The sequence below is a fragment of the Aquila chrysaetos genome, chromosome 14, assembly GCF_900496995.4.
Source record: "Aquila chrysaetos chrysaetos chromosome 14, bAquChr1.4, whole genome shotgun sequence".
Lineage (NCBI taxonomy): Eukaryota > Metazoa > Chordata > Aves > Accipitriformes > Accipitridae > Aquila > Aquila chrysaetos.
The window spans coordinates 33,061,199-33,086,865 of NC_044017.1; the positions used below are offsets into that span (position 1 = coordinate 33,061,199).

At 46.8% G+C, this 25,667-nt stretch overlaps 1 protein-coding gene and 1 long non-coding RNA gene across 3 annotated transcripts in view; one reads left to right on the plus strand and one right to left on the minus strand.

Annotated features, from left to right (window-relative positions):
• The window catches only part of FAM124A (family with sequence similarity 124 member A), a 55,113-nt gene extending 49,396 nt beyond the window's left edge, over window positions 1–5,717 (plus strand). For both annotated transcript variants that reach the window (XM_030036556.1, XM_030036555.1), the window contains exon 4: window positions 1,490–5,717. In XM_030036556.1, the coding sequence (XP_029892416.1) occupies window positions 1,490–2,293 (804 nt within the window). In that variant the 3' untranslated portion in view covers window positions 2,294–5,717. The remainder of the gene's footprint in view (window positions 1–1,489) is intronic.
• A 10,660-nt stretch (window positions 5,718–16,377) lies between these two features.
• On the minus strand, window positions 16,378–20,672 carry LOC121233805. The gene is made up of 3 exons (XR_005933974.1): window positions 19,342–20,672; window positions 18,873–19,016; window positions 16,378–17,481 (listed from the first exon to the last, which is right to left on the minus strand). It is a non-coding gene; the product is annotated as an uncharacterized LOC121233805 (long non-coding RNA).
• Window positions 20,673–25,667: the final 4,995 nt, after the last annotated feature.

The window sequence follows — 25,667 nt, forward strand, 5'->3', positions numbered from 1 at the left end:
CTTGGTTGCCAGGTCTCATCCCTTTCTGTCATGTCATATAATCTCTTTGGTAAAATGATCAAGCTCCATCTTTATCCATTACTTGCCTCAGAAGACTCTTCTACTTCTGTTGTGATTAGAAACCTTTTATTAGTTTGTGATTCAGGTTTTTTAATGGATAGTTCATCTTTTTTTTTTTTTTTCTTCTTGTGCCTGCATCTTTTCCAGTTTGGGTTTTTTCTTTTTTGTACAGGCATGATTAGAGCCATGTGCAGCATTCTGGATGAGGCCTTAGCAGTGTTGTCCACAGTACATTAATACTTTTTTAACTCACTTGAGACTGCTTAGAATCATGTTTGTCACAGTCTTGTCACTTTAATAGCACATAGTGAACAAGATACCTAGTTCTTTCTCCTCTGTTGTTTCCAGCTGATAAGTCCCATAGCTGAAATTGTTGTTTATTCTCAAGGGTATGATCCTGCACTTTTTCCCATTAGTTTCTGTCCCTTTTGGGACAGAAATTTAGCATTTTGCATTATGTGAGAAATTCCAGTAAGAAGATTTTGAATTAAATTAATTATATTTTTAAAATGCAAACTTCTGAAGGCCTTACCGAGATAAGTGGGATGATGGAAAACCTTATGGTTGCTCGGACAGTAGGGCCTCAGTTCAGCTAGCCACACATCAGTGTCTAATCCCATAGGAAGACCACCTGGCCCCCAGCTGCTTCTTGGGAAGGACATTGGCTCCCCATTTGTCACAGCTGCTGTCCCTGTGCAAACGCTCAAGTATCCAGCAGGTAGACAACTGAATCCTGCCCTAGGGGTGAGACTCAGGTCCTGACTCAGATCATAACCATCAGGTTAGGTCTTCAGTTGAGGTGTCTACAGGCAAATTCGATGTTTAAAGCTGTGCTTGAAGTCATTGGGAGCTAGTTAGTAGAGCAAGTGGGTTCTAGAGCGCACTGCTCAGCTAACCAGATGTGAAAGAGAAAATGTGAGAGAGTTGAAAGAAGTAGTAAATTCCCATTGAGATGACAGAGTATGAGGTTGCTTGCTGAAGGGTTTTTGGTGTTTCGGAGGAAAAAGTAAAGACATTTACACCACAGTAAGGAAGAAATGAGAAATAATAATGATGGTAACATACATCTCCCATTTCTTCATTTTTTTTCTTCAGCTGTCCACTAAGGCAGTAATGTTGGAAGACAGAATATGAATGCATCTGAACAAGTCAATAGGAAGTGAGAATTTCGAGCTAGTGTAATTCAGCCCGCAAGGCAGGGCTCCTCTACCATTTATTCTTGTTGTCTTCAAGGCTTCTTATGTAAATATTTGGGATTTTGGCAGGGTGCTTTCTCTTTGTTATTGAAGTGAAACATTTGCTGCAAGCTTACTGAATGAAGTCTGCTTCATAATTATTTGCAGTAACAACTCAGCAACGGAGACTTACGGTTGTAAGACTGCCAACTCTGTATTAATATGATCTTCTTTTCTCCCTCTCCCGGCTGCAGCAAACACGCAGTTGGTGTAGAAAGACTGCAAAGCAGAACAAGCAACCATATCCATCTGTGTCAACAGATTCCCGCTTCACCACTCTGCCAGCCGTTCTTCCTCAGAGCCACCGATCTGTCCCTGAACAACCAAAAGAAATGGGTCAAAACAAGGTACATCACGCAAACGGCCTTGGTCATTATCTTGGTTTCTCCCAGCAGGACTTGAGACGCAGTGATCGAGGAGACTTCACACGCAGATCTAGCAGTGCCTCCAGCATTTCGTGGTCATTTCAGCGAAGCAAGTCTCTGTTCTGCTTGCCCACAGTGAACTGCTCCTCAGCCTCAGAGATTTTTCATTTCAGTGAACCATTTCAGTTTTTAAATACTGGCTCACCTGCAACCAGGTTAAAAACATGGAGATGCAGCCCCAGGCTTAACATTGACGACTTGGAGGGGGCACAGGAGACTGATGTAGACACAGGGATGAAGCTTTCCTTCTCAGACCTGTCCGTGGTCTCTGCATACTCTGCCCTTAATGGATTTTGCAATGACTTGGAAGCCTCTCTTCCCCCACAGAAACAGACTGTCAGCAAGGCTAAAGAGGCAGCCATCGGTGGAAGGCCTGTATCAGCCATGTGCAATACCTTTGAGTCAGTTGATGGTTCACTGCCTTCTCTTTCTGAAAGGTCTTCCAGCTCATTTGTGTCAGCATCTCTCTCCAAGCAGCCCAAACAGTCCTTGAGAGCAGCTCCTTGTTCTCTGGATGGTCATGGTAGTGTTTGCCCAGCTTCACCAGCGAACGAAGAAGAGTTTTACATCTGAGGTTTCTCTATCTTACACCTTCCAGGGCAAACGTGTTCTACTTGTGAATGACAGCAGTGGGCCCACCTTGAGCTTGCAGAAGGTTCCTCGCTGAGGAGAGGTGATGCAGCAGAGCATGCTAAGTATTTGAAGAAAGTACTCAGATCGCTCAGAGATGGGTGTCCCCAAACTATGTACAGTAAAGCAGTCTGAGCTTGTGCCCTGTACCTTTGTATTGGAGGAGATGATCAGCACAGAGGCTTGTCCATGGCAGTGCAAGGTGGATGGTCTCTATGACTGACCCTCGGACTGGTGGTGAAGGAAATACCAGAAGAGGCAAATAAGAATCCAGTTTTCTTTGGCAGAAAATGAAGAGTAATTTGTGACACCAAACTCCTTTAACATTCTTGAGAAATTCCCTTAAATCAGGAAAGATGGGAGGAGAAAGGGGTCTTCTTTCCCTTTCACAAGTTCCAAAGGCGGCTCGAAGCACAGCAGGTCCCAGTAGCACATCTCCAGGAGAGTCAGGCAAGATGTTTCCTGCGAGGACACACACAGATCCTTCTAACCTCGGAGAGCTGGCAGTGCTGAGGCAGGAAAGAGCTTCACTCGTCCCCAGGGAAGAGGAAGCTCTGCTACGTCTCTTACTTTGACAGTCCCGGATGCAGAAAGTGCCAAAAGGGAAACCTTACCGAACATTTTCGACCGATCCCCTCAAAAAGCCCATCCTTTCCAGTTGGACGGGAGCCTTCTGGGCTGTTGTCTGAACCGCTTGCGTAGACAGTGGTAACCCAAGTGAACAATGTTTGCTACTTCTAACTCAGGCAATGCAGGGCTTACCTTTTTGGAATACAAAACAAGGAAGACAACCCAGCGTTTTTATATATTGCTACACCACTAGTCCCAAATATATGGCAGCTCCCTATTTTTAAGGGGTTATTATTTTTCTGTTAAAAATAATTAATGCAGAAACTTATTCTCCATGTTTCCCGTGCAAGCATACTTCTTTATGAGTAAAACACAATTTTTCTCAAATACCTCTCTCCAAAGGGAGAACAAGTCAAATTTTACTGGCTTTTCAAGTGATGTTTTTAAAATACACATTCTTGATAACCTGTTTTGCTCCAATTAACTTGGTATTTAAAAAAAAAAATAAGCAAAAAGCTGTTAATATGACAGCTGAGTACCATCACCAGGATTTAAGTTGTATATACAGATTGCATCATGCATGTTCTGAAAAGTTACATTTTGGGCAGAGAAGTGGTGCTGATTGCAGCTCTGGTCTAGCCAGTGAGACAATGACCATGTTCAAAAGTGTATGTGTAATGCTGTATGTAAGCTATATACAGGTACAGATGCTGAAGACCTACCATGATGGCATTGTGGTGGATGGAATAAAAATGCATTTGTGGAGAAAAATGTTTGCTATATTACCAGGTAGTTTTACTCAGAAGAATTGCTGCTTTGAAAAAAAAAAACAAAAACAAACAAAAAACTCAACCAACCAAACAAAAAAAAACACCAAAAAAAGCACACACATACTCTAAATAATAGTTACAAAAAGTGGAACAGCTGTCCTGGCCCATTTAAGTAAATGCACAGTTTGTACAAACAATTCTGGAAGAAAGCTTGGGGGAAATTGAGTACGGCTTTATCGGGGAGGAGGGGGGATCCCATTAAACCTGCACCCCCAATCCAGAAGAGGCCAGAGGGATAGTCAAGAGTCAGGATGCTTCTCCTCAAGGCTTCTTCCTTTTGCTGTCATTTTCTGCACACAGGGAAAGAGGCATCAGGCTGAAGTCCCAGTCTCCTCTTTGTCGGATGCTATCATAGCACGTACCAGAGGCAGACCTTGTCTTTTGTGCTAAACACAATGTATAAATAGGAAAATCTATTCAAGCTCTAAGAGCACAGGAGGGTATCAGCCTCCTCTGCCCTCCAAACTGTTCGGGCTTACTGCAGTTTTGGGTAAACTGTTCTCTTAAGAGATGTCTGGGACCAGAAATAGCACCAATGGAAGATTTGTCATGGCATGCATGTGTTTACCTGCTCTACACTCCTTCAGAGTCCACGTCGTCTTTCCTCTGACTTTCGTGGCCTCTGGATCAAAGCCCCTCTGAACACAGAAGACCCAATTTATCCAAAGTTGTGCTCCATGTTATTGCTTGTACCTGGTCAAAATCCTTGTGAAACACTGTGAGGTCAGACCAGCAGCTTTTTTCCATCAGCTTGCAATTCACCATACAAGCAGCGATGCCTAGGACAGTCAGGGTCCGCAAGTTTAAACTTATGATTCATTATTTTCTGTCATATTCATGGTAGTACAAAAATAAATGATGGAATAGCATTGTATATTTATGGGACAGCCATTTTATCAACACTAGACACTTGCAGATAGGACAACCAACAGGATAAATTTGGTTCAAATCTGTGAAAGACTTTAGTATTCATTATTTGGAACAGGAAAAAAAAAAAAAGCCTTTTCACAATATTTTAATAATATAGATAACATTTGATCTGAACATGAGATCAAAACCTAGTTTGAGCTGATGTGTTTGATCCTGGAATCACGCCAACATCCAGGCTCCTGACAAAAGCTGATTGGGGCTTTTAACGAATAGGAGGCTTTGAAACATCTTTCTGCCTGGAGTGCGCCTCTGCAAGAAGGAGTTCAGCAGGTCTGGGGGCCGTCTCCTGGCGCAGTGGGAAGCACTGGTCCTGGAGATCTGCAAACAAGTACAGGATAGCTCCAGTGTCAATCGTGAGGCTCATGCCTGGCATTAACCAGCAGCTCTGCAAACATCTCGGCTCCAGGTTTTACCACGTTAATCCTAATGGGAAGAAAGCCAAATGAGCTTCCACGGGCTCTGAATTTATGCTGTTTCCACTGGTTCTGTCTCCAAGTCTTTCGGTTCTGTTTACTGATACTTAAATAGAAATGAAAGGTTTAATTGTTTACATTCGTGGTGCTTGTAAACAAATTTTGGAATAACTGAGTGTCCTACTGTCAGGAAGAACAGAGGTGATGATAGTGTACAGAAAACTCTGTGTCTATAATAGAGACAGACAGATTTTTTGAAGAGTGTTTCACTGAAGGTAGGCTTCATTAATTCTCTTCCCATTATTTAAGAAGGGGCTGATCTCTTCAGAGAGTTGAATATGCACAAGTTTCATGGCATTTACTTATTGTTTTGGTTAAATTATGGACAATGTAATTTGAGAACAGCAGGTTTTCCCTGAACTTTCTCTCCTTCTCACCCCAGAATGCATTGTTTCTGTGAAATAAAATAGAGATGAAAAGTCAGTTGTGCTTAACCATTTATGAAGTATTGCAGACTCACAGACTATCTTAACTAGGCTTCAAAATGACTGCAGTGACACAAGCTCTCCAGCTCTTGGCAGTGCGTGTTGGTGGGATAATTACAAAATAAACATAGCAAAAATATTTTTGTGTTGGACTCAGCTTTGCCTCTGCAGACCGGTTCTTTTGATTCTCACTGCAGTGTTGTAAATCATTTGCTCCAGTAAAGCTGAATGATAAAGTAAGAGCTGTGACACATATTGGTAATCTTGTATGCTTAAATCCCATCTTGCTTTGTTTCATGTGCGTTGGTCTTCGTAATATCCTTTTCTCTTATTTCCATCAGTGTGTGGTGTTATCTATTTATTACACATTTCTTCATTGCCCTTATGGGACGTGTCTGCATGTCAACATTAGGGTATGCAAAGCTATGTAGGTTTGGCTTTGTTTAGTTTTTATGGGTTTATGGTTTAACATTGTGGGTTTTATATATATTTATATGGCAGTTATAGAGTCGTAGAAACATCAGGAGTTGGAAGAAGCCCCTGGAGGTTGTCTAGTCCAAAGCGTCTGCTGAAAGCAGGCACAAAGCTGCTCAAACCTCAAAGCTTTGAAGTTAAAACAGGTTGTTCTGGACCTTGTCTGCTCAGGTTTGAAAATATCTGAAGGTGGCAATTTCACAGTGTCTCTGGGCAATGTGTGCCAGTGCTTAACCACTGTCACGGTGAAAAATTACTTCCTAATCTGCAGTCAGAATTTCCCGTGTTCGAACTTGTGATCTTTCCCTCTTGTTGTTTTGCTGTCTACCTCTGAGGAACTCTGGCTCTGTCTTCTCTGTAATCCCCCTTTAAATGTCGGAAGACTGCAGTTGCTCCCGCAGCCTCTTCTTGCACATCATATGCTCTAGCTCCCTGACCATCTGACCTCTCTCCAGTTTGTCACTCTCTCTCTGGTACTGGGGAGCCCAAAACTGTATGCAGCCCACTGGATGTGGTTTGAGGAGTGCTCAGTAGGCAGGAAGAATAATTTCCATCAACCTGATGCTTATACCACCCAGTATGCTGCTGGCCGCCTCACTGCAAGGGTGCACTGCTTAATCATGTTCAACTTGCTATTCACTGGGACCCCTAGATCCTTTTCTGCAGAGCTGCTCCCTTGCCAGTAAGTGCTTAGTTTGTGCTGTCATACCAGGTTAGTCCATGCCAGGTGCAGGACTTGCATTTGTCATTATTGAACTTCACGAGGTTCTCGTTGGCACCTTCCTCCAGCCAGTGAAGGTCCCTGAATTGTCACCATGCCCTTCAGTGTATCAGTCACTTGGGGGTCATCTGCAAACTTGCTGAGGGTGCATTTCATCCCCTTATGCAAGACGCGGATGAAAATGTTGAACGGCACTGGACCCAGCATTGACCTCAGAAGAATGCCACTTGCAGCTGGCTACCCATTAGACTTTAAACTGTTATCCAGTGTCCTTTGAGCCTGACAATCCAGTCAGTTATTCACCCATGTTGTAGTCCATCCCTCTAGTCCTTGATTTGGCTACAAGGATGCTGTGGGAAACTATGCTGAAAACCTTGCTAAAGTCAAGGAAATTACATCCACCACGGAAGTCATTTCACCAAAGGCAGCAATCAGGTTAGGCAGGCATGATTTACTGTTGGTAAATACATGCTGGCTTTTCCAAATCACCTTCTTGTCCATCATCTTAAACGTGGAAATGGCTTTGAGGATTTCTTGATAATCCTCCAGGGGACTGAGGTTAGACTGATCAGCCTGTAGTTCCCCAGATCATCCTTCTTGCCCTTCTTGACGTGGGTTATGACATTTTCTTTCTTTCTTCCAGCCATCTGGAACTTCACCAATCACCACAACCTTTCAAAACTGATAGAGAGCAGTTTCATAATGACATTGGCCATTTCCTTTAGCACTGTCAGATGTAGCCCATCCAGCCCCATGGACTCATGTATGTCCAGCTTATTGCATCCCTGACTCAGTCTTGCAGTGTGATTAGTAATTTTCTCCTCTGAACTTTGCTACTAGATACAGACACATGGCAGGCCTGATGGCACATCTTGTGAGTGAAGATCTTGTGAGTGAAGACAGAGGTTTTTTTCCAGATGGCAGGCTTTTCCAGTGACAGAAGACAGGAACTCTTCTAGTCTGTTCTGAGCCAGTTTCCAGTTGTTCAGAGAAGGCTTTGTCTGTCTTCTCTTCTTGATTGAGTGGGTTATAGGAGATGCCCACAGCAATATCCCTTTTGTTAGCTTCTCCTGACCCATGAGCTCTTGACTGTCTCATCCTCTGCATGCATTCATGCCACTCGGTTGCCTAGAGCACAAACCCTACCACCATCTGCCATCCTTTCCCAAAGAACCTGTATCCAGCCATGGCAGCTCATTATGCAACTGTCCCATCACGCCTTTCATCATCTGGTTTTACATCCTGAGAGTGCTGAGGTCTTTCAGGAGTGATTCTGAGGTTCAGCAGCTTGAGCACTGGCACTGGCCATCCCATCTGCCCAGCAGAATGGAGCTACCCTGGTCTTGGTAAGACAGTCCCATCTTGGAAGGGCTTTGGGGCAAAGTAAAACCATGGATGCATTAACTATTGAAGAAATCAGAATATTGGAACACATTGGTGTTTTCAGTGGCTGGTATCAGCAAGGAGATGAGCTCTTGTGATCCTGTACAGAAGCTTTTTGAGGCCTGCAGTTTCAAGCCTAAGTAGCAAGCACCGCAGTGGCCTAGCTTGGACACCTGAGTTGCCTTCATAAGAACACATCGAAAGGCTATGCAAATGATTGTGTGGCTCAGGAAGGCCTGAGGTGCCATAGATGGCATTTTTGTAACTGGTTTTCCTCTCCTGAATTTGTCCAATTGCTTTCTGAGCCCATTTATCATCTGCGGCGTCTTGTGGCAGGGAGTTCCACTGCTGCATGAGGAACTACTACATGTCGTACAGGAAGGGTTATCTGCCAAACCTGCCACCTGCTAACTCCATTTGATACCCCCTAGGTTTGCTCTAGGGAGAGACAGTCAATAACCATTTCTTCTTTACTATCTTCAGACCACTCGTCGTTTTATAGATTTCTATAAAACCTCCCTCTGTTCTGCTTTCTCCTTTCAAGCTGAGAAGTCCTAATCTAGATAGTTATTCTTCACGGGAAAACCATTCCATGCTTTTGTTCATTCATGTTACCTTTCTGTATTTTTTTCTATGCTGCTATGTGCTTTTTGAGCTAGGGGGGCCATAACCGCACACAGTTTTGGAGATGTAGATGCACTGTGGATTTACAGAATGGCTTGAAGGAAGGTGTTTTCCATTTTATTCTCTGTTCCTTTCCTACTAATGTGACTTGCTGCTTTGACGGCAGCTGAGCACTGAGCTACCCTTTTCACAGATCTTTATATAGCCGCAAGGTCCAATTCCCAAGCAGTAAAAGTCAATTCAGAGCCTACTATCATGTATGTAAAATTAGATATTTATTTTTTTTATGTAATTAATTTTAGAATTAGCTACATTGAATTTCATCTGCCTTTTTATTGCCCAGTTGCTGTGTATTGTGAGACTCTTCTGCAACTTCCCTCGTTGTCCATCATCTTTACTATCTTGGATGCTTAATAACCTCAACAAACTCCCATCTCACGAAGCCCCCCCTTTTTTCCAGGTTTAAGTCATGCTGAACAATATAAGCTTGAGTACAAATCCCTGCATGACTCCACTGCTAACCTCCTTCCACTGTCAGAACTGGCTATTTATTTCTACCTTCTGTTTCCTGCCTTTTAATCAGTCCTTTATTCACATAACCTTACCTCTTAAACCATCACAGCATGGTTTCTTTAAGAGGCTTTGATGAAGGACTTTGGAAAACCATTCTTGGCTGTACACCTATTTGTTGATGCCTTCTGAAGCCTCTAATAGATTTGTGAGGTGTGATTTCCCTTTATAAAACCATATTGACTCTTCCCCAAACTAACTCAAAATTATTTCTGTTCAGATAATGAATTGTCTCTCATCTGAGCCTAAGTGTCATTTGAGAACAGAGCAATCCTCCCTGTGGCATCCTTTCCCAGCTTCCAGGACTCAGCATAGTGTAAATCGCTAAATGTACACAGAATCCAGACTTCCTGAGCCAAAACCTATGTTCAGATCACTGTGTGACCAACTGCTACATTGTGCTACCAATGGATTTAGCCTCCCTCAATTTGTCAAATTTCCTATTGAATCTCTTTTCATTCCTTGGGTTTCCACAGCAGTTCATGGCAGTGAATGGCACTGAATTCATGCTTTGCATGAGAATAGTCACGTTTATTTGCAGCCTTCACCCGGATAATTTCACTGGGCGCTCCCTGTTCCAGGAAAAGTCCATGCAGAAATGCTGGGCAATGTCACTTCAGTACGTGGGAAGGATCGTGTCACCCTGCACCCAGGAACAAACAGGTTGTGAGATAAATGGGAGGAAATGTCCTGCATGTGGGGAGGGAATCCAACTGCTGGATGTGGAAAGCCCTGCAAGGCGTTGTAAATCCTGTCGTGGGAAATGTCTATGGTGGTGAATGGAAGAGGGACAGGGAGAAGGTTCAGACGCTGGATCATTTGGTTGCTTGTTAGCTCTGTTTTGGAATTTTTCAAGCAGCTTTCTCCAAGACACTGCCTGGTTCCCTTCACCCCAAGGACTGTTCCCACTATGGAAGAAGCTACCCCAAGCCTGGTCCCCCCTGTCTCCAGCACTGCCCACCAGACTTTGCATCTCCCTGTCCTCCCGCATGCCCTTGGGCATCCCACAGGGCAGGAAACTCAGCCCCTCAGGGACATGCTGTAAAAGCACCTCTCAGCTGGGCTGCAATGCAGTCCTCGCTTTATTTCAGATAACAACCTCCCCTGCAAAATGGGACAGGTGTGTCCTAGAGCCGTAAGGATCCTGCAGCGGTCCAGGAGGGGAGCCAGGCCAGCTCCCGTGTGGTACGTCTGTGACCGATGGGACAGCTCTGAAAGGTGTGGGCACAAGTCAGGCAGTGCTGGGCTGGCCTTGGAGCTGGAGATCAGTATTCAGCCTGCTTTTATTTAGCAGTTTACAGATAGACGGTGTTGCTTCTGTTTGGCCACTGAAAGGGCATCTCTGGAGTCCTAGAGAGCTTCACAACAGAAGAGGCATACCCTGCCCCTGCTTTGACTCAGGCTTTTGCATTAAGCATAGTTCACTTTGAAATCAGTCGTTCTTTTTAGTCACTTTTCTCCTAAATATACGAGGCATAAAATGCAAAATGGCTTGGTAGGTGGAGGCCATTAATGCAATCCACCTGTTGTAAATAAAAACTGCTGACCATTAGTACATAATTAAATGGCAATGGAAATGGATTTAGCCAAAGCTGACCAGTCAGTAAGAGAAATACCCCATTCGCATCTCAGTGACTGCAGAGTACCTGTATTTCGTGGTGGGGATCAAAGCAATGCAGTATGCTTTTTTTTTTTTTTTTTTTTTTTTTTGGTGTACTCGCTGGGAAGCCACCGGCCTGCAAAAGTTGCTAGTGCCATCTCGTGGTTTTCATGCACACGAGTGCCATCACAAGGAGCTGCCAGCCCCGGGTGGGTGACAACCCCACAGCACCCGGTGGGTGACCCTGCGGGCCCTGGCCCTCTGCCCTCCGCACCCCACGGCTGTGCTTTATCACCCTCCCTTCCATCGCGAAGCTGGGCAGCAGAATAACCCAACGGCTTGATGATGACGCAACGCCTCGTTTTGCTGCACCGGAGCTGCAGGCGAGGAAGAGGCTGCAGCCCGTGGGGCGACCGCTCAGGATGGAGCCGAGCATCTGCTGCGAACAAGCCCTTGAGCACAACGTGGGAAGCCGGCTGGCTGTCACAAAGTCCCCTATTTACTTTGATGGAAATTTTAGCCCTCCTGGTACAGAGGTAATCTGCTAAGTATGACCCAACTCCTGCCACGACAATGCTTCTTGTTAGGTTAGCGGTGCCACCGGAGCGCTCCGGCTCCTTAGGTGTAATGCGCTCGGTGACAGGGCGTCCCGAAACTGATACAGCTTAAGAATGCAGCACATAATACCAATTTTGTAATTCCTCCTAATTCAGTGAATTAACAGCCGTCTTTTTGTAGTTCACATGTGCTATTGCATGGACAGATTTATTTTTTTTTTTAACTGGATTGTGATTAGGAGCAGGTGGGGTTTTTCACATGGTTTGCCATGACATGGCTGTGACTCCCACTTTTTCCTACTCTGGGTTGGGTTTTTTTCGGTCACAAGAAAGCAAAGCTTTAATTAATTACTTGGTGGCTCTGCTCATGGCTTTTGACTAGTTGCCAGCGTTCCCTTGTTGTGCCATGTAAACCCACAGAAATGCAGCCTCTGCCCTGAAGTTTCTCTCCCCGCAGTTTGCTGCCTTGCTTTCTCTTAAGAGCTGGTTGCTCTGTAGTTTTTCCCACAGGAGGGGTGAGGATGCTCGTTCCCACCCTGCCACGTTTCTAAAGACTGTGCAGAAGCTTTGAAGAAAGGCATTTCGGGGCTGCCTATGGCAGCAATAGGCACAGCTGCTGTGGGGCCACCGCTGCCGCCCGCCTGGGTAGGAAATGGGGAGGCGAGAGCTGGGACAAGCCGAAGGGCGGGAGAGAAGCAGAATGATAGGATCCAGCCGTGACCTCCCTCCTGTTTTCTAGCCCCAGACGGTGCACCAGCTCCAGGCGTGCAGGGCCATGCAAGACCCCCCTCTTCAAGGCATCGGGGGTGAGATGTGGGGGTGGTGGAGGGCAGCCGCCAGCCCCAGGGACTAAGGATGCTGAAGCTGTCAGGTTGCCAACAGAGCCCGAGCGCAGAGAGTGTTTTCCAGGTTTCCAGGACAACCTTTGCTCTGAGCTGATGGGCTGGTTTGCTGTTTCAACACCTTCCTTCACAGATGAGTTCCCTCGGATGCATGCTGCCTGTCCCCACAGACCCTCCTCTTCCCTGCCCTTCCCTTCCTTCCCTGAATCTTCCCTTCTCTATTCTTTGTCTTCCCATCCAGCTCTTCTCTGCGTGGGGAGGCTCCTTGTCTGTTAGACATACCAGCTCACCGGGACGTGCCTTTTCTGATGCTGCAGTTTTCGGTAGGTGGTCCAAAGAGAACCTGGCTGCTCTCTGGAGTGACAGCTAGCTTGCAGCCTGCCACAAAAATGAATAGCATAGCAAGGTGGAACAGATTTTTGCCCCAGGCCTTCTGTGCTGATGTGTTAAGTTTGGCAGCATCATTTGGAGAAGTGAATTAATCTTATTGGAGTTGTGTACAAAAGGTGGGGGGGAGGATGTGTGAATCCATGTTGATTATTTTGAAGCCATAAACAAGTGGCATCAGAAAAGAATTTGACAACCATATGGACTTTCAGAAGTGTGAAATCTTCTGAAAATGATATGCAATCTTGTTAAGACTGGCATGAAATAAAAGACTTGAGATGTGGATGGATGAGAAGTATAGAGAGGGGACTGCAATCTGTGATACAGGAGTTAAGATTCTGGGTAAAAGAAAAGAATGCTATATAGAAAAAAGTATAAAAATTAAATTAATTTCAATTAAATGAAGTTACATAGGAGAATTCTCCCAAAGGTGATAGGAATAAGCCCTATTTCTTATTGCTGGTTCTTAGAACTAGGCTCTTTAGGGAACTGCAGTCTCAGGGACTGAGCAAGAACTTTTCTGGAAAATAATCATTGTTTTCCTAGGAAGCTTCACTGAAGATGCCACATGCAATCTGGATTTTGCACAGGGCAAAAACTACAGGTATAATAGAGCAGGTCCTGCTGAAGGGCACCAGGCTGTTTCCATCGAGTTCAGTAACTAGTGTGACAGTGCCAGCTTTGTCCCCTGATGTTGACCAAAAGAGTGAACATCATCACTTCTTATCCCAGAGCTTGGGAGGTGCCGGCATTGCCCCTGAGAGGCAAGTAGGAGGACAAGAAAGCAGATTTGCAAATTTTGTAACTTTGGTGTAGAACATCTCCATACACACTATATGTGTCTCTGGTGGGGACATCTCCGTGGGCCACAGGGCCTGAGAGAGGAAGGTGCATGATATGAAGTCACCCACACACCGGGAAAGGAGTTAATTGGTGCTCTGCTGTCTTGGGGAAATGGGAGTTTTTGGCAGGGATAACTCATCAGGTGGGGACATGGCTGCACCACGCTGCGTGAGGTTGTACCTGCGAGGAGGAGAGAAACTTGGAGAAGCCTGGACTCTGTCTGGGGGACTAAGTGCCGCTCTGAGCCTCTCTACACCCTGGGTGTTTGATGCCTTTCCCCTTCAAGTTATCACAGTGCACAATACTGCAAGACACAAACTGCAGCAAAAATCTATTCAGGTTTGATTTATGAATGGCTCTGATTTGCCTCTGATTTAAGCTTCTCCTTTGGCAGCAGCCCAGGTCCAGATACTGGTTTGTAATGCTCATCACACAGTAAGAGAATGGGAAAAGTGGATGAAAGGTGAAAAACTGGAAGTGGAAAACAAACCAGCTGTGCCGTCCTAAAGAAGCAGGAACAAAAGTAAGCTGAATGATCTATCATGAGAAAACACAGATCAGGGCAAAAGCTGGCTTTCATGTATCAATAGAGATGTATGATGGAATGAAATGTATGATGTGTGTGGAGTGGATCTGTTGGCATAGTTTGGACATTGACTCTGATACAACAGCAGAACTTTGGCTGTGAAGTTACTGTGGTTTGAAAAGAGGAAGATGATGTTACCTGTGCATCCTGTACTGCACGTTACTGCGGCTCACCAAGGCACCGGGGTCTCAGCCCAAAGAAATGCAAAGATTACTGATATAGGGGAACCCAGAATCAACTGAAAGATCCTGGCTGATCTCTCAAGGGAGCACTTGTGGGATTTTGGAAGCCCTGTAAAATGTGTGTTTGTTTAGCTCAGCAAAGGTGTATGAAGGTTAGCAACGATCATCTCTTCCCTCTTCAAACTGACAATCACTTAATTGCCTCAGTGGAAAAGCTGCTGTTTGAGCCCCTGCCTGGCACATTTTGCATCCTCCTGCGAAGGAGCGGCAGGCGGCCGTGGCCGCTCCTGCTCCATCAATATCAGCTATTCCCTGAGCCACAGAGAAAGCAAAATGCCCCTCTGTGACGTGGTGTATAACCAGGCCCTCGTATGGCAGCTCCAGTGTCCAGATCTCTAAGAAGCAGTTAAAAATTTCTTAATTTTTAAGAAATGAACCGTGGTTGGTTCATTACTGCAGCCTCAGCCGTCCAAAAAGGGTGGAAGCTTGTGCGCCCAGCAGCTTCTCTTGGCTACATCCACTTACAGATACCCTGCCTCCCTACAGACCTCAGCGGTCTTGCACAAAGTAGAAAGTTTCAGCAGGAAGGTTTCAGAGCAGCCTGCCTCGGGTGTCCGGGGAAGGACGAGCTCCTGGAGAGCCAGGCTTTACGACTGCATGGCAGGTCAGGCGGGGGGGGTCTGCACGGGTGTCCCTCACAGCCCAGCTCTGGTGTCCTGTCACAGGAACCCTAACTGGGACGCAGCTAAAGGGAGGCGAGAGGGATCCCAGCCATGTTCTGCCGTGGCACGGGGTCAGCGTTGAGGAGACCACGCGGGTCACACCAAGCACTGAGAGAGCAGCTGGGACACGGCGGGACAGACCGGCCGTTCCACAAACAGCACCGGTAACAAGGTTTCGGGGGGGATATCTTCACTTTTTTTGGCCATTTCCCCGTCACCCATAATGCCCAAAGGCGTTTTCTGCTTTTCTCCAGTGTGGTTTGTATCTCAGCAGGGTACATGCTCCAGAATTGCCTACCTCTGTTTTGCTTTGCACCCAGAATGAAGAAAGCACAGAGTCTGGGACATACACAGTCCTGTAGTCTGATGTTTTGGGTCACTCTCTCCATTCTGCAATATTCCTGTTAGATCCCAATGTCTTTAAGAAGTCAGTACACACACAGAAAGGTTCACATGTATCTTAAATTTTTCCAGATGTGTGTCCTAAGTACACCCTTTCTCTTTTGCCCCTTGCCTTTCACTAGGCCATTGCAACACCCAACAATCTTTTGTTGCTTGGTGACATGAGCACAGTCATCAGGAAATTTAATGTCCCATGGTCTCCTTCCACCACTGAATGTGGTGTTTGAAGTTGTTCTTAAGAGGGACCAGTGAGAAAGTGTCACTGATGAGAATGTGATGAAATGCATAGAGGAACATAAGGCTCTTCCGCGATTTAAAAAGGAGACTCCTGAGAATAGTTTAAGATGGCATGATCTGTATTTTCAGACTGTGGAGTGACAGGCCTAAGGAAAAGCATATCAAGACCCTCCTTATTTCTTTATTTAATGAGGTATGGGGTTTAGCTGAGGAATTTAAATGATTGACTGATAAGTATTTGGAATTCTTGAGGGTCATAAAGATCAAGGCAAAAGGATCAATCCGGGATAATTAATTTTGACACTGTGACAACTGCTAGCTCTTTTTTTTTCCCCTAAACAAACGATGGATATTTTTTCTCTTCTTGAAACACTGAAGTAAAAGGAGGGTCTTGTTTTCCAAGGAACTGCAACATTAAATGCCCCCATATTTAACACGAACACTTACAGACAGATGTAGCTGTTCTATCTGTAAAAGAAAGAAAATATTGAAAAACAGCAATTTCTTAATTTCATGATTCATTCATTCATCAGCTGGTCCTTTGATGCTTTTTCTTAATTAATAGAGTTGTTACGAGACAAAGCAGCAAGAGAGACACATTAAGCAAGGAGAAAAAAAATCCATTGAGAAATAAATGTTTTATATTTAATTACAACAGTCATGCAGTGAGCATATGTGCTATGCCACATCTCAAGCAGAATCAGCACATCGTCGTGTCCCTAAAGTCACCTTCAGAAAGAGCAATTAGCTTTGTAACACTTTTTCTTTTCTATTACTAGTAATGTTTCTGATAAAACAAGATAGATAGTTTAACAGTTTAATTTTGTCTTCTTCCAGAACACAGATTTGCCATGTTTGTACAACCTCAGGGGTGAGGAATATAACAGCGCTGAGGGTCCCAGCTTGAAAGGCATCTCAGAACAAAAGTGCACAGGGAACAACTCCAGATGAACCACCAGCAGCCATCCTGTAGTTAATGGCACATGCCTTCTGCCTGGCTTCGCACAAGACCCTCAGCCACGTGCTCCCTCGGCCTCCCCAGAGAAAAAATGAGTAACACTGTGTTACCGAAACTAGGTCTAATGCAGAGCTGCTTACTAGAGAGAAACCTAAACAAAATGATGTTATTCTGTTAGATGTATATTCCAGCAGACTTCACTTTAAAGGAGGGGAAGGCAGTGAATGTTTTCTGTAAGAGCTGAGCCCACATTTGAGCCGTGAAAGCTCAGCTTGGAGCCAGCGCTCTGCTCCTGCCAGACTCCAGCTGTGTCGGCAAGAGCTCATGGCTGGATACGAAGCAGGCTGCACACTGATACAAGAGAGGGCAGCTTCCCAAAATCACTGCTACTCTGGAGATTATTTTTACTCTCTTGATCTCCAAGAACCGCTATGGCTCAGGGACAATGCTTCAGAGTTAAGGGGGCAAAAAAAGGAAGGGGATAGCAATAAACAAACTTCATGCTGGAAACCAGCGCTTGTTCATGCGAGTACCTGCTTGCCTACTTCTATGGCTTGAGCTGGTTTTTGCCTCTCCTGTTTGGGGCCATCTGAAGAAAGGTAAAGCCCAGGCAGTGAATCAAGCTGTTCTCAGAGGATCGGAGGTGCCGTGGTCACCATGGTATCTGAAGAACTACCACCTAGCTCTGTGGCGAATTTGCCTAATATTAGCCACTTCAGGACAGCAAGTTACTTTTCAGGATCCCATTTCTGGGAGATTTGTCTCTTCTGACCTTTATTCTGCTGCTTCCTCCCTTTTTCCATCCACAGGAACACCTGCAACAATATAGGAAAAAAAATCAATTTTAAAGTTGTTTCCCTGAGTCATAAGGGTGATCCTGTCAGCCTGCCTTGAGATGATGCAGAAGTCTTGAGCGACCATCACAAATGAGGCAACGGTCCAGCGGGGGGCTGAGGGTCTGTGAAGAGCCCGGAGGGAGCAGGGCAACAGGATTCCGTTTTGTCCAGAACCCACCCTTCTGAGAAAAGTTTTACATCAACATATTGGCTCCCTATTCAAGTGCTGGTCTGGCCACTGCCACTGTCATGAAGATCAAGAGCCAGAGCTGCTAATGTCCAGCATTAACACTGGGTAGGGGTATTTTGGCTCTGTAACAAGCTTTTCTTGCCACCTTCTGTACCGAGTTTTCTCTGTTGCCTTAGCAAATAGTAGACCAGCCCTGGTAGAGCTGAGCACCATCACCTCCCGACACCAGTGGGTAGGAGGGTGCAACTGCAAATTACCCCTTGTTCCTGGGGAAATTAAATCCATGAATCACCTTCAGCTCTAACACCGCGTTGCTCCTCGATCCTTGCACGCTCTTTCATACCTATAGGAGGAGAGAAATGCAGTCGCCATGGGTAAGAGCCCGAGAGAGCTGCCCAAGGCCCCAGTTTGTGTTGGGGGTGGGAGGGAGGGGGCTGGGGAACGGACACCAAACAGTGCCAGGCCATCGCAGGAGAGGGGAAACCGGTGGCATGGGGCCAGCCGCTCACAGGGGAGTCAGGTGGATGATTTCCTGAGCTCTTCCCTGAAAAAGTAGAGAGAGAAATCTGCTTTGCCTCCTAGTGAGAAAAGCCCCTGGCTTATTCTTAGCCGCTAGCTCTCTCTCAAGCACAGCCGAGAGAGACGGGACCCTTCTTTCCAGGAGACTGATGGTACCCTCAGATACTCCGTCGGGAGAGAAAGGATGCTCTAGCATCAGCTGCTGCATCTCCTTGTTCAGGAACCGAATGCCAGGTCCAGGTTTGAGTTGGTAGAGACCTGCTCAGGCCTGTAAAGGATGTGTGCTAGGGCCGCTGCCGTGCTGGGAAAAGAAAAAAAGAACTGCTATAAATGCATAAATCTTTTGTAGAAAACTGTCAGCAGGAAAACAATGGTGTATGACTTGGGGAGGGACACATGCTCACAATGAGTGTGATGGTTCATTTCCCAGCTACATCAGCCAGGCCACATTAAACTGGACACCAGCAGGAGGTGCAACCCATCCACCCTGCTGTAAATCAACCCCTCAATGCTCTCTTCTGCACTGACTTTGACTAACTTCAGTTACCAGAGGGATATTTCCACTTGAAAAAGGATCCCAATGCCGTTGTGAATGTATTTATTGATCCACCTTTGGATCTTCTGCTTTCCCCCGGTCTTATACTTACGGCTGTAAACTAACCTTGATTTTCCTCCGGCAGGATTCTTCGTCCCTGTGCCTGGCTGTCCCTTCAAGTCCGCTCAGCTGTCACTCACAGCACTCACAAGGACAGGCTGAGCCCATCGCCCAGACCTCTTGGCAGAAATACTGGACGTCACAGTTCCTCTATGGAGACAGTAAGCCAAAGGCTTTACCTTTCCCCATGCAGGACACCGTGGGCCGCCACTGATTCCACATCAGACGGGAGGGGAGAGCAGGAGCCTGGTCTCAGGGAGGCTGTTTTGGGCTTTTGGGTCGCACCAGGACACCTGGGCTGCGGTAGCCTGAGAGCTTTGCTGTGGTCTCTGTGCTTCACCCAGGTCTCCTCCGTGCCTGCAGCAGACACGTCCCCCTCCTCCCGGGTGCTCTTGCCGCCTGCGATGCCACAGCGGCGCAAGGCTCTCACAGCCGCTTCTCCCCACCGCCAGCCTAAGGCTCTGCTCGTACCCACCTTGCTCACCACTTCTGCTTGTTGTTTGCTTTATGGGCTACCGTGAGGCCGGGGAAGACCTTCAGCACTCTGCTTTCTGTGTTGTGAGAGGCGGGCAGAGCTCAGCTGCTCAGTAAGGGAAGAAAGACGAGAGCCATGGTGGGCTGCGCGCCAGTAAAGACACGCGCACGCTCGCTCGCACCTTCCCAAGGCTCCATCAGACATGGTGCTCGTACATGGGCCAGAAAAAGAGAGAGGACTTGTATCCACAAAGTCGTGCTCCTTTACTGCTGAAAAAGAAGAAGAAACTGTTCTGCTCTTTGGATTTTTCATGCTTTTCGCTTTCTGCCCTGTTGCAGCGCAGCACTGACAAATGCTATCTGTAAAAAGGAAACCTCAACAGAAAGCCGTTAGGAAGAGGTCTTCCAGTTAGTGCTTTCCCCTTTCCTTACAACTCCAGCTTCGTACAGCGGTCTCCCCGCTCCGGGCTTAAAGCCGTATCTGCCTGTAACTCACCCACGGCACGGAGCACCAGACCTCCCTCCGCGAACCACATGCACCAGCAGATAATCCAGATCAGTTTACCTCTGTGTACCTGGCAGCACGCTACTGTGCAGTGACCAAATATCAGAAGAGTTTGTGGTTAATTAGGATCAGATTAATCCCTGCTGACTGCCTGTCTCTGTGTAAAAAGGGCACTAGAGGTTGGAAAGTATTAAGTACCTTAAACGTCTACTTGCATAATGTAAAAACCTACTGAAGATCCAGACTTTGTGCTTGAAAGTGTGGATGTGAAATTATTTACCCCTAGAGGCATTTAAACATGCATCTTATCCTATCGAAGCAAGAAAATCCATTAAAAAAATTCCAGGAGGAAATGTAACAAATATTTGGCCATGGAAAATAATAAACCAGCAGCACAATGGAGACAAGACATCTACAAAAAAAAAGGCCTTAGAGATTCTGAACGTCATTTCCAACTTCTAAGAATATAGTCCAGCATATGAAGTTTAATTTTTATAGCTGCAGTAAAGCTTTTTCTGGGACACAATTGTACCTAGTTTTCCATTTTATTAGTTCCTATTTATCATAAAAATACAACAGCTAATAATTAGATAGCTTCATATTTACACCCAGTCAGTCTGTGGCACTTCCCATGGAGCCCAGGGGGCTTCACAGAAAAGACACATTTCCTTGCTCTTATATGTTCAAATTACTTACCGCATTCCTGACACTAAAATGTAGATTATATCTTGCTGAGATGCTTAGCTATCCCTAAGCATGTAAGTGGTTATTGGACATGTCAAAATATGGAGAACTTTTGTGCTTTTCTCTTAATTTTAAATGTAATAGTATTTTTAAATGAGGAAGGACCCTGAGGTTGGTTAAAAACGCTGAGCAGCTATATAAATGGAGATAATAGCAGAAAGATTTTTAGAGGCAAGACAGACTAATAAAGGGTCTACAGGTCTGTGACAAAAATGTCAAATTTACACATGTCTTCACATACGCGGAGAGACCATCGGGCCTTTTTTGTTTCTTATTTTTTCTTACTGGCACATTTATATAAGTATTAGGGACATTTATATAACAACAGGATATTGGCTCCTTTTGAGGTCATCTGTTCTTGTGACTTATTCCCCATTTACAGTCATAAGCTTCTCATCGTGACATCACCTTGGCGGCCGCGGCTGTACCTGTGATGTCACCGAAAGGGATTATGACCTGAAGCGGGGAGTAAGCCGCAAGAGCAGATCAGCTCCTGAAGAATAAAGGTTTTGTTTTTCCCTGCTAGCAGAGGGAGAGGGAAGCACCCCACCCGCCCCTTCTCCTCCGCCTGTCATGGTGGAGCAGGACCATTTTTCCACGCCGTGCTGGCGGGTGGTGGAAGGAACCCTCGCCGCTGCGGCGGAACCCACCGTGGCCGTGCCGTCAGCTCCGGTGGAGCGGGGCTGGCCAGGGAGCCGGATCGGGCCCTCCAGAGCTGGGACCCCCACCCCGCGCCGCTGCTCTTCGTCGCTGCTGTGCCAGCGTCGGGATGGCACAAATGCAGAAATCTGCTTAGGAAAGAGGCGGCCGGGGTTGTCAGGAGAAATGCCTGACATCATCCGGGGACACCCGTGAGCTGCAGCTGAACTCTCCCACCGCTACTAAAGCGTGGGGCACTCCAGTGAAGGAGCGCTGAATGGCAAGGAGGAGACTCCGCTGGGGAAGAAGACTGGGGCTGGCTGGTCAGGAGGGTTTGGTTAGCTTTGGTGCACCAAAGCGGGTGCGTGAGGAAATACGTGCAACATGCACAAATACGTACAACCTTGCTTCTCTGCCCAGCTCAGGGGCACATCAGAAGGTGAGAGGGTAGGACAACAGCTCACCGCGGAACTGCAGCAAGCGCAGGGAGGCACACGCGAAAGCCGCAGCGGGACACGTTGCAGATGACCTGTTCCAGCAGCCCCAGACGTCGGTCAAATGTCGCTCACTTGGGTCCAGTTGGTTTTCTGACTTGATCCTCAGGCTGAAGGGAGGGTATCTGGGGGATGACAGGCGGGACATAAAAGCTGTGACTCGGTACTAAGCCAGTTTGGCAACGTGGCTTTCAATGTGGATCCACCTGGTCAGTTTAAGAGAGGCAAAACCGCAGCTGATGACCTGGCCTATGCAGAGCTGCCCTGTATATAACATTCTTCCACATTATTCACTCTGGAAGTTCCCATTTGATCTCACCTCTCTCGCCTATTCAACCAAATCCTTCTTTCTGAAAACCAGGCTTCTTATGGGAAGTCAGCTCTACAACTTCATAAACATCTTCATGCTTTTGTCTTCTGTTTGGTTCCCTGTCACTTCAGCCAGATCAGTAGCAGAAACTGCAGTTGGCAGCACGCTCATATGAGGACCTCTTCCAATGTCATTTACTTGGCATCATTTATTTGGCACTGTAGGAGACTGTGATAGTCAGTTAGGTAAGCATTTGGGGGGTATCATCTGAATTAAAATCAGCTTTTAACGTACTTTATATTCCCTGTCAACAGTAAATGTATTTAAATTGTCAGTTCATGTAGTCGTCTGGGAGGAAAATATGCTTGCCACAGTGCTGCTCCCCACCCCTGCTTTTGGCTCACTGGCGTGTCTTGTCCGAGTGTGAATTTCCACCAGGCCCCATGCAGGGTACTGACTGTCTCCCACAAGCATTTTAAATCTGCAGATACCAAAAGGGTGACTTTTGGGGGCAGAGGTGGCATTTCACAGACCGGCAAGTCAACCCTGAACGTGCTGATGCAGCACCTCTGAGCTACCGCAGGCAGCAAAGTAGCTGGTCTGTGACAGCAGCCGCCGCAGGTCACCTCTGCACTCCAGAAGGGTCTTCGTCTATTCAGAGTACACAGGGAACAGGCTTTACTGCCAAGATCTTCGTGTAACAATGCAGGAAATATATACACAGCTGAGATCCTCTCTTTGGAGCTCATGCATTGTTTTTCATGGGGTTTCTGAGCCATCTTCACCTATGAGACGTGCATAGGAGAACTACTTAGATTAAAATAATGATGTACAAAATCTTTACTCTCTGCTCAATCAGCTTTTCTTTCTTTTTTTTTTTAAATTCAAATAAATTTCATCAACCTAAAAAAAAAAGTGATCTTGTCCTTGTGGTTTCTCATCCCTTTTGAATTCTGTCTATTGAAAACCGTATAATGAGAACAGTCACTGTCAGGTAGAAGACTGACCTGATTTGGCCTCTTATTCAGCCTACACTTCTGCATGTGGAAACTTGTGTTGCTTCATCAGTGTTATAATGTTAACCTCATTCAGTGAAAGAGGAACTCCTGTTTGCTTTGCTTTGCTTTCCACCAGAGAAAGGCTCCATTCTGCCCGCTGCAGAAGACATCACACAACACGTTAGAAATACCTACCCTGCAACTTGAAAAAGGAGTTGACTCCAGTGCTGGTAGCTCACACAGCTTGTTAACTTACTGCCGGGCTAAGTTTTGGGTTGCTCCCACTACCTGTCTCCAAAACCACCCCTGGGTACAGTTCAGGGCTCGTTTATTCCAGGACTTATCCCAAAACCCCCACGGCAGAGCCTGCCCCACGCCTGGGTCCCACACACTCCTCCAGTGCCAGCCCATCAGCCCTTGCATCCCCACGGGCACCGCACAGGGCACAAAACACTCGTCCTCAGCGTCATGCTGTAAAACCACTGCTCTGTTATTCCACTCAAACTATTAGCAAAACAGGAAAACAAAGCCACAAAAAACACGACGTTCATGATTTAGAGCCACAGAGGTTGCAGAGGACCAAGAGCCAAGGGCTGCGCAGTTTAGTCCGTGCTGTTGTCCCTCTGCTACTGAGCCTGCAGCCGCGGGCAGGGGGGTTACCTCCAGCTGTGAGAGCTGCCAAAAAGCCTTATCGCTGCTAACGGTGCTTCTTTCCACCTGGAGCTGGGCAGGAGGGTGCGAGCGAAGCAGTCCTCACTGCCATGTTTGCCGGTTCTCCACTCCCCAGCTGCACCGGGCAGGAACGGGAGCCGGGACCTGCTTCAGCCCCTGTGCAAAGAAAATGCTCTAAGTCCGTAGTTGCAACGGGGCTCCTTGCCAGACCCAGCATCCAGGAGCTCCAGCAGGATGGAGCCCCTTTGTGGGGCTCTGCACCCTGTGTCCTCCCCACTGGGACCTGGCTGGAGAGGTGCTGGCACTGGGATCGTCTGCTCAGAGAGGCCATGCCCTGAGGAGGGGTTTTTGCTGCCATGCCAGCACGTGGAGTTTGGTCCGAGACGCCATCACAGGGTCAGCTGGCTGTTTTTTTCTTTTAATAAAGCCCCACAGAAATGATTTACTTCACGGGACTTCTCTTCGAAGGCGACCCTCTACAACAGTCATCCTTTGAAGAGCCACACTTTGTCCTCAGGCCCCAGCGGCAGGCAGAGGCAGCCGTGGTTTGTACGTGGCGTGTGGACAGCAGTAAGCAAGTTCACTTGAAATTGCTCAGCTGGGCGTTTCACTGCTCCACAGCCAACCGCCTCCCCGCAGAATAAGTTCTGTATGAAACGATGATGTGAATTTTTCTTATCCTGAAATTCAGCAAAACCTTCTTCCTGACTGAGCAAATGTGTTGGTATCTTGCAGTGCAGGCTCTCTCCTGGAGGAGAGATGTAAGCACGAAGGAAGCTGGTTTGTATTCAATTTAATTTCCCCAGGGTTATATATCTTAAAGAGAGCAAGCACACAAAACCCAGATGTAGATAGAAGGTTAAATTCTGTTCTCATTTATGAAGGGGTAAATATACAGTAAGCCTGCTGATACCAGGGTTGTGCTAGAGTGAAAGGCAGATTGCTGGAGACTGACCTGACACAGGAAAGCAAACAAGAGGGTTCTGAAGAAGAAAACCTGCTTCTACCCACTCCTTTGACCTTTTTCTCTTCCAGTCTTTTCCTGGGCCAAATTCTGCTCCAGATGGCTGTGTAAAGTCCATTCAGCAGGAGCCCAAACTGGCCAGAGCCCAAAAGCAGGACTGCTCCCCCTTTCCTCTCAGCAGCCATGCCAAACCAGGGCTCGGCTTTATTAGAACACAATTAATAAATCAGAGCAAACTCCAGTCTCCTGGGAGAAACACTGCGGGGGGGTGAAAAAGGCTTCCAAAGGAATCTCCCTCTGCCCACAGTGCCCGCGCAGGCTGTGCCTTTCCCTCCAGTTTCTCATTTCAGTCCTGCGACTTCTAGCTGCTTCCAGGACTGAAGAAGCTCCTCGCCTTCCTCCCCAGTGCCACCACCGACGAAGATCAACCCTGAGCCTGTTTCCCACAGTCAGGGAGCAAGCACCCTGTCCCCCCGACGAGCCTCCCAGCCCGGACTCCCCCAGCAGCTCTCCGTTTGTTCCAGGACCCGAGTTGATGTTGATGGTTTGCATTCACGGTCCTGTACCCGAGAGCAGAATCCGGCCCACGAAGACCTTGCAGATGAAGTTCTGGAGAACAGCTGCCTCTGGCCATTGCTCTTTCCCTCGCCTCTCCTTTCTACTCCTGTGTATTTTTCACACCAGGCGTTGCAGAGCCACCTCCTACGGCATCTGTCAGCGCTGAGCAGAGGGGATGCTTCGGCGGTCTGTCCCCTTGCCCACCACGACAGTCACGCAGGAGGACATGGACAGCCTGTACAGACAGACGCGGACAGCATCTAATCCATCGGTGAAAGCAGCCACCTCCTACCACTTGTGTCCAGCGCTTTCCACCGGTTTTGCTCCCTGTTTGGTGGTTTGCTCACACATCAGGAAGCTCTTTGCTGTTTTCCTTCTCAAAGACCAGTGGTTTTCTCGACTCGGCGAGGGGACAGAGAGGTTGGGCTCACTCTGAAGCTTTC